The sequence below is a fragment of the Eublepharis macularius genome, chromosome 9, assembly GCF_028583425.1.
Source record: "Eublepharis macularius isolate TG4126 chromosome 9, MPM_Emac_v1.0, whole genome shotgun sequence".
NCBI lineage: Eukaryota > Metazoa > Chordata > Lepidosauria > Squamata > Eublepharidae > Eublepharis > Eublepharis macularius.
In genome coordinates this window covers 35,185,535-35,197,596 of record NC_072798.1, presented here as the reverse complement: position 1 = coordinate 35,197,596, position 12,062 = coordinate 35,185,535, and the positions used below count along the sequence as shown (strand labels likewise).

Here is a 12,062-nt window from a genome sequence, read left to right as displayed (position 1 = left end):
GGCTGGCCATTATTGGAAAGGAAAGGCAGGACTAGTTATGGGCCCTTGGACTGATCCAGCAGGGAACTTATGTTCTAAGGCTGGTGATTAATGATAAGGTGGGTGCTTTCCTCCCTCCTTTCACCAATAGTTATTTTCTGATATCATTGCTCTGGATGGGATTTTCTTTGGAAACGGAATCAGCTATTTCAGATCTGATCCCTACAAGATGTGTAGCACCTTGAGTTGGTCAGTGTAAGAACTGACTCAGAGCTGCAGGTGACTGCAACAGAATGTAGACATTGAGCTAAAAGCTGAAGCCTGAAGTGCAGCAGGCAGGTAGAAGGCCACTCCCACCCCAGCATTTACGCCCAGCCTGTTCAAGCCAGACTTCATGCTGCCTTGCAACTTATTTCACACATCTGTCTCCTTCTCTGGAAAGTAGACTCTGCCTATTGAAAGTACATTGTCAATAGTTGCTCACAAAATCACAGTTCTCTTCTTCAGATGCAACTGAAGAAGAGAACTGTGATTCTCGAAAGCTTATGCTACAGTAAAGTTGGTTAGTCTTAAAGGTGCTACTGGACTCTTTTCTATTTTGCGACTACAGACTAACACGGCTAACTCCTCTGGATCTACATCCATAGGAGATGCATTTATACTTAAAAGATAAAAGCAACAGAAAGGTGGGAATGAGTAGATGTTACAGAGAGGGCTAGTTAGAATCAATGAACAATCAAAGAGAATTCAAACTATTCAGAGTAAATAAGGACCACCGCCAACTTTAGACAGAAAGGAAGAACTGGAGAAAAATCAAATCAGATCTAATCTAATCAAGGAAGGTGTAATGTGAGACTTGATATGCAGAACTAAATGACTTCCATAAGGGGTGGGGCTATAGAAGGGGTCCCCAACCTCTTTAAGCCTGCAGGCACCTTTAAAATTCTGAAACACTGTGGTGGGTGCAGCCCAAAAATGGCTTCCACAGTTTATCTTCAGACAGTCAAGATCCTTGTGTTGTAGGGGCAGCTGCTGCAGAAACAATGTCTTTTAAATCCAGAGGAGTTAGCCGTGTTAGTCTGTAGTAGCAAAATCAAAAAGAGTCCAGTAGCACCTTTAAGACTAACCAATTTTATTGTAGCATAAGCTTTCGAGAATCAAGTTCTCTTCGTCAGATGCATGATCCGAACTGGTCAAATACAGAAGAGGAGGGGAGAGAGGGGAGAAAGAAGGGGACATATATCACAAGGAGACAGAATGCAATTAGCGTGGAGGCAGTCAAAACATTCCTTTGCTTGGAAATGTAAACATTTCCTTTTGGTGTGCAGTCAGTTTGCCGTATTAGTTTGTAGCAGTGAAAGTATCCAATTCCTATGTAGTATAAGCCTTCGATGACCGCAGCTCTCCCTGCCAGCTGCATCTGACAAAGAGAACTGTGGTCCCCGAAAGCCCACACCAGGCGTCACTGGGCTCCCCCAGACCACGCCTCTGTAAAGGGAATCTGTTACCTGTGATAATGTGATAACCATTCATAGTCTCTATTCAGTCCCAGCTTGACAGAGTCAAATTTGCATATGAATTCCAATTCAGCAGCCTCCCGTTGGATTTTGTTTTTGAAAGGTTTCTGTTGAACCACAGCGACCTTTAAGTCTTTGGTGGAATGTCCTGGTAGATTGAAGTGTTCTCCCACTGGTTTTTGGATGTTTCCATTTCTAATGTCAGATTTGTGTCCATTTATGCTGGTGACTCTGCTGGCCGATTCATGATTGTAAGTGAGAAGTCGTTTAAGATTGGGGGGCTGTCTGTAGGCAAGGAAAGGTCTTCCACCCAGGACTTCTGAGAGAGAGGTATCATTTTCCAGGATGGGTTGTAGCTCACTGATGATACGTTGGATGGGTTTGAGCTGGGAGCTATAGGTGACAACCAGTGGTGTTCTGTTGTTAGTTCCTTTAGGTATGTCCTGGAGCAGACTGTTTCTGGGTACTAGTCTGGCCCTGTTGATTTGTTTCTTCACTTCATTTGGTGGGTACTGTAGTCTCAAAAATGCTTGTTGTAAATCTCTTAAGTGTGAGTCTCGGTCGAGAGCATTGGAGCAGATATGGTTGTAACGTAAGGCTTGGCTGTAGACAATAGACCGAGTGGTATGTTTAGGGTGGAAGCTGGAGGCATGTAGATATGAGTATCGGTCTGTTGGTTTCCAGTATAAGGTGGTATTTATTCGTCCATTATGTAGTTGTACAGTGGTGTCCAGGAAGTGTACCTGTTCTGTAGAGTGGTCCAGGCTTAGGTTGATAGTAGGGTGAAAGTTATTGAAGTCCTGATGAAATCTCTCAAGGGCTTCCTTCCCATGGGTCCAAATGATGAAGATGTCATCCAGGAATCTTAAGTATAGTAGTGGTTCCAGTGGATGGGAGCTGAGGAAGCGTTGCTCTAAGTCCGCCATGAATCATGAATCGGCCAGCAGAGTCACCAGCACAGGTACCAGGCCCTGCAACAGACCCAGATGCCAGCTCTGCCCCTATATCTACCCAGGGAATACAATTACAGGACCCAATGGCATCAACTACACTGTCTCTGGCTCTTACAGCTGCTCATCCTCCAATCTGATATATGCCCTCATGTGCCAACAATGTCCTTCTGCTCTGTACATTGGACAAACCAGCCAACCTCTACGCAAAAGAATAAATGGACACAAATCTGACATTAGAAATGGAAATGTCCAAAAACCAGTGGGAGAACACTTCAATCTACCAGGACATTCCACCAAAGACTTAAAGGTCGCTGTGGTTCAACAGAAACCTTTCAAAAACAAAATCCAACGGGAGGCTGCTGAATTGGAATTCATATGCAAATTTGACTCTGTCAAGCTGGGACTGAATAGAGACTATGAATGGTTATCACATTATCACAGGTAACAGATTCCCTTTACAGAGGCGTGGTCTGGGGGAGCCCAATGACGCCTGGTGTGGGCTTTCGGGGACCACAGTTCTCTTTGTCAGATGCAGCTGGCAGGGAGAGCTGCGGTCATCGAAGGCTTATACTACATAGGAATTGGATACTTTCACAGCTACAAACTAATACGGCAAACTGACTGCACACCAAAAGGAAATGTTTACATTTCCAAGCAAAGGAATGTTTTGACTGCCTCCACGCTAATTGCATTCTGTCTCCTTGTGATATATGTCCCCTTCTTTCTCTCCTCTCTCCCCTCCTCTTCTGTATTTGACCAGTTCGGATCATGCATCTGACGAAGAGAACTTGATTCTCAAAAGCTTATGCTACAATAAAATTGGTTAGTCTTAAAGGTGCTACTGGACTCTTTTTGAATGTCTTTTAAAGTCTGCATAGCCAATCCAATGACCAATCAGAAGCCTTACTAGGCAAAAGACACACCAGCTCACTTTCTAAAAACACTTAACACATGCCAGAATATGTGTTTGTGAATGCCATGGCACCCATGGGTGCCGAGTTGGGGGGCTCTAATCTATAGTGAGTAAGAAAACCTATCTTTATTCAAGCCTGAGGAAGAAACTGTGTTAAATCTCTTGATGAATCCTAACATACACTCTCAGAGATACATGGGCCTTCAGTGGCCCAGGCAGAAGTAGAAAGAAGCCTCTCTTTTCATCTCATCTATCCCTGTATCCTGTTGGAGATATAATGCATTATTTAGGGAAAGAAGCATCAGTCTGTTTAGTCTTTGCACAGTCACATAAATGTTTGAACTTATTATTGTGACCACAATGTCTATTCACTGTCAGAACACAAAATACCATGACAGTGTTCTTCTGCTGTTAAACCAGACTCTCTCATATGTTTACTGTGGCAGTATGGAACACCCATCACCATAGGGCCAATGGCAGAGAGTATGTTTCTGGACTGGAGCCGGAGAACAGTAGCATTTCCAAGAGTTTAAAAAGCTGACATCTGGAAGCACCAATTAGCACCTTACAAAGTCATAAAGCTAGCTGCTAACTAGCTAGTTCCTGAAGGTATCCATGATGATGATGATGATGATGACGATGATGATAATGACGATGATGATGATGTACCTCTTTCTAAGGATCAAACAACATACTCAAATGCACGATCACTGCTGATCTGTGTCACCTCCCTGAATTTCGCAGTAATGTTTTTTAAATCAGACATAAGAACATAAGGGACCCTTGCTGGACCAGACCAGTGGTCCAGCATCCTGACTCACTCAGTAGCCAAGTAGCTGCTATGCAGAGTCAGTAATAGAGCCGAGAGATCCAGGCATTCTCCTGACATTGCCTCCTGGCACTGGTATTCAGAGGTTCATAGCCTCTAAATGTGTAGGTTCCCTTTAGTCACCATGGCTAGTAGCCTCCAATAGGACTATCTTCCATGACTCCGTCTAATCCCCTTTTAAAGCTGTCTCTGTCTGTGGCCTTACCACCTCCTCTGGCAGTGAATTCTACATCTTAATCACTCATTGTATAAAGTATTTCCTTTTCTCTGTATCAAATCTACTGCTCAGCAGCTTCCCTGGATGCCCTCGAGTTCTAGTATTATCGGAGAGGGAGAAAAAATTATCTCTGTCCACTCTCTCTACCATTTTATTTTCAGTTCAGTTCCTAATAATCCTCAGCAAAGAGTTAGGGACACGCCAGCCATGCTCAGCATTCCTCCCTGTCCTCCCCCAAAGTAGCAGCCATTGAAGTGAAGTGAGGGAAACACTGAGCAGAAGGAGGTCACGTTCCTCATCTGTATTTATGAAACTTTAGCAAACAGAGTCAAGCCCCAGCAATTCTGCCTGTGCCTCAGGGGCTACTTGGCACGGATCCTTCAGGGGTGACAGTGATGCGTGCCAACTGACCACTCGCCTTCTCCTGCACTCTCACCAGTTTGCAGGAGGTGGCAATGGGTGAGCCCATGCTCATTGCTGGCACTGCAGAGCTGAGCGGCCTCATTGTGCATCTGAACTGAAAAGCAAAATTTGAGCCTCTTCCCGTGACTGATCTGTAAAATTGTCCACATGTTGGCCTTGTCCACATGGGCAATTTACTTCTCTTTTTTGAGAGTTCGCCACTCAAGGATCTGATTAGTTTTGGCCACCTACATTTCCACACACTGCTTTTAATCCTCCTATGGATGCTGTCTTTTTTTTGTCTACACCGTCATGAAATAAAGATGATTGTGTGATGAGGTGTGGACCTCATCATTGGTGTCACTGTTGGCATCATCGGTGGTATCACATCAGGGGAATAGGCCTCCTCTGTGCACTCCTGGGGCAGCGCAACAATGTCACTCCCAGGAGCACTGCCCCAGGAGCATTCCTGCACTTTGCAGCAGTCTGGTTTGGACCCCAAACAGGCCAGGGCTCCTAGCCCCTGAATGATGATATCACTTCCCAGTAGGGTTGTCAGGCCCCCTCAACCTCCCGGCAGGGGATTGGGGCCTGGCACTTACCTGCTTTGGTAGGGGGGTGCGCTTCTGGAATGTCACTTCTGGGAAGTGATGTCATCATGCAGCCCTGTGGGTGTGTGCCCACACTCCACAGGGGCCCCAAACACCCATTTTGGCCCAGATCAGGCTCATTTCGGGCCCATTTTGAGCCACTGCAGAGCACAGGAACATTCCTCCAGGCAAAAATGGGCACATTTTGCACTCAAAACGGGCCCAATCCACGCCAAAACGGCCCAAAACAAGCCCAATCTGCGCCAAAACAGGCACATTTTGGGCCCCTGCGGAGGGCAAGAGCGCTCCTGCGCTCTGCAGCAGCCCCAATCTGGGCCAAAACAGGCCCAATCCGGGCAGCAGCAGTGCACAGGAGCATGCAGCGCCGCAGGGGAGCATGCATGGAAGGCATGCTTCCCCCCGCTGGGCAGGTAAGCAGGGGCGGGGTGTGGGGGCGGGGGATCCCCCACCCCCAGCAGGGGTCTGGCATCCCTACTTCCCAGAAGATGCTGGAAAAGGCACAGAGACTCCAAAAAAGGTTAGTGCCAGGTCCCCCATCTCCTGCTAGGAGCATAAGGGGACCTGGCAACCCTACAACCAGAAGCATCCAGCACTAAGGCATTAGTAGTGGGGGAAAACAAAACAAAACAAAAAGAAGTAAAATGAAACCCATGATGACACACATGCAGTGCTGGCACAGAGTAACCCCAAATACAGATCACCCAAAAGGCACTTCTTGGGAAAGGAGGGGGACAAGGGGGAGGGAGGAGCTGAGAGGAGGATGGAGAAACCAATCAGCAAGAAGTGACCTGCAGAGGTGGGGGAGAGGGGAAAAAAGGGTGGAAGGGGAAAAAAACAAAAGAAAATTCTGCATGATTAAAAAAGCCAACTCAAAAACCACATCTAGAAAAACATCAAGGAATAGGCGCAGGCAGAAAATTCTAAGAAAATCCTTGAAAATTCCACATTGAAATCTGAAGGGGGAATTAAGCATGCAGAATTCAGAAGAAAACCAAAGCAGTATTGGGCCAGAACTGGCAAAAATTGAAGGAAAGGCCTTTGTTTCCAAATGCAGCACATGGAACATGAAATAGTGCTGTCAGTTCATGACAGCAGGCACTATATAAGGCACACAGCAAACCAAAATGCTTTATTTCCACTCATACAGTAACCGTGAATAACAAATTTTCCTTCAACTTGTGTTGCAAGAAAGTAGATAATAACTTTCTCCATGCTGCTGGAAAGAAATGTGAAGAGGAGAGGATGTACATATTGAACAAAGACGAAACTTGGTTAAGCAACTAAGCAAGGGGATCTTACCAAGAACAAATTCATACTTTAAAAAATGGTGTAACATGTTTGATTTTAAAAGGCAAAACAGTATAAACAGAGAATAGTGTAGAATTTTGATTCTATCTAAAGGCAGAATTCTGAGTAGGAATCATCACACATGTACATTTAAATTTCTGGGCTTTCCTGAAATCAACATGGAATTAATAAGTACTTCTGTACTTATAACTGGAAGATCCTTAAAGAAGTATACAGAATTCCCACTTGATGGCATTATGCACATATTTTGCCATACTTTTTATACTAAGATCAAAAAGCAAAGTATGAATTAACTTTCAAATAGTGCAAGCAGGTAAACTAGGAACTGGAATGTCCTCTGGAGGAGCAAAGTCAAGGGTTAAATTAGTTTTGAACTCTGATGGGGACTGTTACAGAAGTATCATAGACAAGTTTGGGTCCTTTGGGTCTAGCGATAAAGAGGCTGATCTCATTCCCAGATGACCTGACAAAAATGACTTGGCATGCTACCAGCCGGTGAAGCTTTTCACAGTTTGGAAACAAACATTTTCATTTGCTAATATCTGATCAAATAGCTGTTAAAGGCGCTGCCAAGAAGACCAGTCAAAAATCCGGCAGTCCTGCCTCCCTACCCTTTTTGAATCTTCTGCTACCTTATATTTGCTTTTGTTCTGATCAAATTAATCCTGAACACTGCAGAATATTTCTCTCTCCGTTGAGTTTTCGTAGACATTGATTAAATAATGTTTTTACAAAAGGTGAGCTGCTACGAATCCAAACCCAGGCTGCTTGCAAGAGCTTGGCTCTTCTGCATGTTCAGTTGAGATGCATGAGATCAACTTTTTGCTAGACAGCAGCTTAACATAAAAGAAACAATATATATATTGTTCGTTTTTTAAAATACAGTAATATGATGAAGCATCTTGATTTTTTTATAAACTTATATTTAGAAATATGGTGCAAATGAGTGGGATTCTTAAAGTGCCTAAAATAATTTTATTAGCTTTTATTTTCAACATGGGTTATGGGTGGAGTCTAGTTGGCCTGCCTGGAGGCGGAGTCAAGGCTGTGTTGGGGCTGAGGGAGAGCCTGAGGCTTTATCTGCATAGTTACAAAATCAAGGAGGTGTGGAGGGCATCATCAGTGTCCTTGAGGGCAGTATCCAACAATGCCCAAAGCTTATTTATTTATATTATTTATAGTCCACCGTTCTCACTGAGACTCAAGGCGTATTATACAGTGTAAGTAAAAACAATCAACAGGATGGGACATTTGGATGCAGAAATCTGAAACAGAGCTGAAAAGAAAGCATAAGCATTAACATGACATGTTAAATGATGCAGAAATTACACAGCAGGATCATATAGATAGCAACAGCCAGTATATACTTTACACAGTAGTTTAGTCTGCAATTCCTATCCCTTTACCAAAGAATCTTTTTGAACCATTTTGTTTCAGTACAGCCCTCTTGCCTCTGTTGAAATGTGTGAATAATTCAGTTTTTGCATAGTTTGTAGACGGCCAGGAGAGTGGGAGCCTTCCTAACCTCATCAGACCAGCCGTTTCATAAGGTGGGGGCCACAACAGAGAAGGCATGTGTTCGGGCAGCTGTTGATTTTGCCGCCTGAAGGCCCTTTTCAGATGAGTGAAGCAGTCAAGAGGGAGCATAGAAGGAGAGGTGGCCCTGCACACATGAGGGACTAAGGCCATGAAAGGCTTTATATGTGATAGCCGGTATTTGAATTGAACCCAGTAACTGATGGGCAGCAGCAATTGTAATGGTAAGGAAGAAAATGAATTTCCCCAGGTACATAATATAATACCTGTGGAAATATGATCTCCTCCCCCCCCCCCCCGCGCTTAGAAGCACATGTCTGCTTCAGAAGCACATTGAGTTTTGGCTGAATACTACAATATCAACAGAAATGTGATGACGTTGCTTCCAGGGGCACCAGAAGTGATGTCATCGTGTCACTGGCGACACTGGTATGTTGCCAGTAAGAAGGGCCCCCCTCCATACACTGCACTAGAAGTATGTAAATCTGCTGCATTGTATTGGAATACTGCAAAACCTCAAGAGGCCTTCAGTGTCTGCTGCCCTCCAATAAAGAAAGCACACTTTTACACTTGGAAAAAAATGCAACCCTTCATTTTTAAACTTCATCCACACAGTAATGATTCTCATTACCACTGCAAATGCAGAGACATTCACAGCTGCAACAGAGCATCTATGTGGGAGTTCTTATGCATTTTCCTCAGTCATCTTCTTGTTATCGCCATTTCCCCTGCCATGTCACCAGAGGGCTTTGTGCCATTTCTTAAAAAGTTGGTAGTTGCTATAGTATTATAATGCTATAGAGATACAGCAACTACCCGTCTTTTTTTTAACAAAAAGCCCTGTAGTGGCATGGCAGGTGCAAGGGGATGGCAGTAAAATGACTCTGATGTGGGTGAAAAAGCCACACCTATCCATCCAGACAGTATGCTAACCTGCTTGGGCTGTAACCTTTCCAGAAAGATCATACCAAAGCAGGTTTGAGAAAGACTGGAGCAAAGCAGGGGAGAACCTTGAAAGTGGATGGCTGGAGGTTGATGTCATGTGGATGCTCCAAAAAATACTGCTTTAGTTTGAAAGCCAAGGCAGAGCAAAACAGCTGTGTGGATGCTGTCTCAGATGCACCAACCAGCTGGCATAAAACAATGTCAGCAATAGCAGTCTAAGAAGTTATAAGAAGATAGCTGGGGGCAGTGGCTGGCTGTCACTAGGTGAGATCTGCTTGGAGAATCTTGAACTGGAGAACCAAATTTGAGCACTTAGCCTTGATTTCTAGTGCTATATTTTTCTTTTGAGCTGTACTGTATTTGAACAATGTTGTATAAACAGCATACTAATTGCTAATTTACAAAGCACCTAATATTCTGGATAATCCCTCCCAAATTAAAACCAGAAACAAGTCCCTGTCAGTGACTGACAGGAGCAAAGTATAGGCCCTATAGGACATCAAAGAGAAAGGAATAATTACACTTTTTAAAAAATGTATAATACTTCAGGATCCTTTAAGGGAAGTTTTATCCATGCATAGGAGTCGTTCATTTGTAAATTTGAAAATACAAGTCCCCTCCACTCCACCTCCCAGTTCTTGCGTCAGTTGCAAATGTGATTGCAGTGTGGAATGTGGCTCTGAGATAGTTTTTAAGAGCTGAATCCCTCTGTAGCACTGGTCTCCCTTTTAAAGAGCTTTGCTTAAAGAATTTTGTGAAGATGGTGTACTTCCTCTCTACTGCTAGAATATATGTCAACAGAGAAGGGGAGAACTTTGTATTCAACCCTGAGCTTTGAGGAAAGGTGGGGTTAAAATGTAATAGATCTCCCCGGATTTTAAAAAAAAACAGCAACTGGTTATTTAATATCTCCCCACTCCCCAACCCAAAGCAAGACTACTCTAAAATTCATCACAAGGGAGACAATGGAGGGGTTAAAATGTAGGCAGAGACGAGCAGAGGGAGAACATGTTCTCACTTCAGTTACACCTGCTTAGATTTCATTTTGTTAGGGGATGGGGACTATGGGGTTGTGCCAAAGGCTTCTTGGAAAAGGAAAAAATATACACTATTGGCCTTGAATTTATAGTTAGCTGCGGTAGGGTTGGGGAATGCAACTATTTTGCTGTTGTTTGGGAAGCTTCCAAGTCATTTACAAGGTGGTTACTACAATCAGGGATAAGCCACATGACCATTCTTTTTTACACGATGAAGCCACCACAAGCCCTACCTTTACCCCACCTGTTTTGGCCAGCTGACTGGTCTTGTCAGTTCACCTTGAGGTTATCTCAAACAACTTTCTAGAAAAGGAGACTGGGTCAGGTGGTAGTATCAGTACTATTACTCTGGGAAGGTTGCCATGCAAGACCTCCATGTAAAAAGTTGCCATGTCCTTACAATTGGATTGGTTTGAGCCAAAGAATCTTGGTAGCACCACAAAATAGTTGTCCATATCTATGTGGCCTCCTTAACTCATCTTTGGTGTTCCTGAAACCTGATAATGTTTTCTTTTCTCTTGCCCTTTGTCCACAGGTCTGAGTAATATAATTGGCATCATTGTGTACATATCAGCCAATGCTGGAGACCCCTCAAAAAGCGACTCCAAGAAGAACAGTTACTCTTATGGTTGGTCCTTCTACTTCGGGGCCCTGTCCTTCATTATAGCTGAGATGGTGGGAGTGCTGGCCGTACACATGTTTATTGACCGGCACAAACAGCTGCGTGCCAGTGCTCATGCCACGGACTACCTCCAGTCCTCTGCCATCACCCGCATTCCCAGCTACCGCTACCGCTATCAGAGACGCAGTCGCTCCAGTTCCCGTTCCACCGAGCCTTCACACTCCAGGGATGCCTCTCCCGTCGGGATCAAAGGGTTCAACACCCTCCCATCAACGGAGATCTCGATGTATACCTTGACCAGGGACCCCCTGAAGGCTGCCACCACTCCCACCGCCACCTACAATTCAGACAGGGATAACAGCTTCCTCCAGGTTCACAATTGTATCCAGAAAGAAAACAAGGACTCTATCCACACTAACACAGCCAACCGCCGGACCACCCCCGTATGAAGCCATCGAGAGGGGCTGAAAATGGGGGCAGGGAAGGTGGGAATGGGAATTGGGTGCAAGATGGGAGGGAGCAGTAGGGGCGGGCAGGGGGGGAGAGGAGAAAGCAACCATGGGGAAACCTTCCAAAAGCAAAAAACAAACAAACAAACTTAAGTGAAACATCTGAAAAGAAAAACAAAAAGTTTAAAAAAAAGGAAAAAGAAAAAACAAAAAACTTCAAAAAAATCAAGAGAAAGAAATATAAAAAATAGAAAATAAATTTAAAAGGAAATGCATGATTTCCCATGTACCATTATTTTAACATTTAATAAAAACAGATTTAAAAAAGGAACCGAGAAATAACAAAAAAAAAATTAAAATACCAAGCCGGAAGAGGAGGCAGCTCTTTGGATCTTTTTGTTTGTTTGTTTTATTCTTTAATTTTAAATTTTATTTGCACTTTTAACCCACTGTGGACTTGCAGGTTCCTAAGGATCTCCAGGGGCAGGCGGTAGTGAAATGCAGTCATTTTGGGGTTGTGATGGATGCCTGTTTGCACACGTACAGTGGCCTGCCTAAATTTACCCAACCCTCTGGAGTGACTATGATTCAACATGTTCTTGTTAGTCCACAGGGCTTAACAGTGACTCTCCTGTCCTTGGGGATTCCAGGGATTAATGTTGATTCGCTGATCTCCAGGTCTCAGGAAGCTAAGGCTGATCAACTCAGCCCCGCTAGCCTGCGATTATCCTGGTGTTAACAGTG

At 44.1% G+C, this 12,062-nt stretch overlaps 1 protein-coding gene across 1 annotated transcript in view; it reads left to right on the top strand.

The window, feature by feature from the left end:
• CACNG2 (calcium voltage-gated channel auxiliary subunit gamma 2) overlaps nucleotides 1–11,318 on the top strand; it is a 146,960-nt gene extending 135,642 nt beyond the window's left edge. The window contains exon 4 of the mRNA XM_054989061.1: nucleotides 10,783–11,318. Within this exon, the coding sequence (XP_054845036.1) occupies nucleotides 10,783–11,318 (536 nt within the window). The remainder of the gene's footprint in view (nucleotides 1–10,782) is intronic.
• Nucleotides 11,319–12,062: the final 744 nt, after the last annotated feature.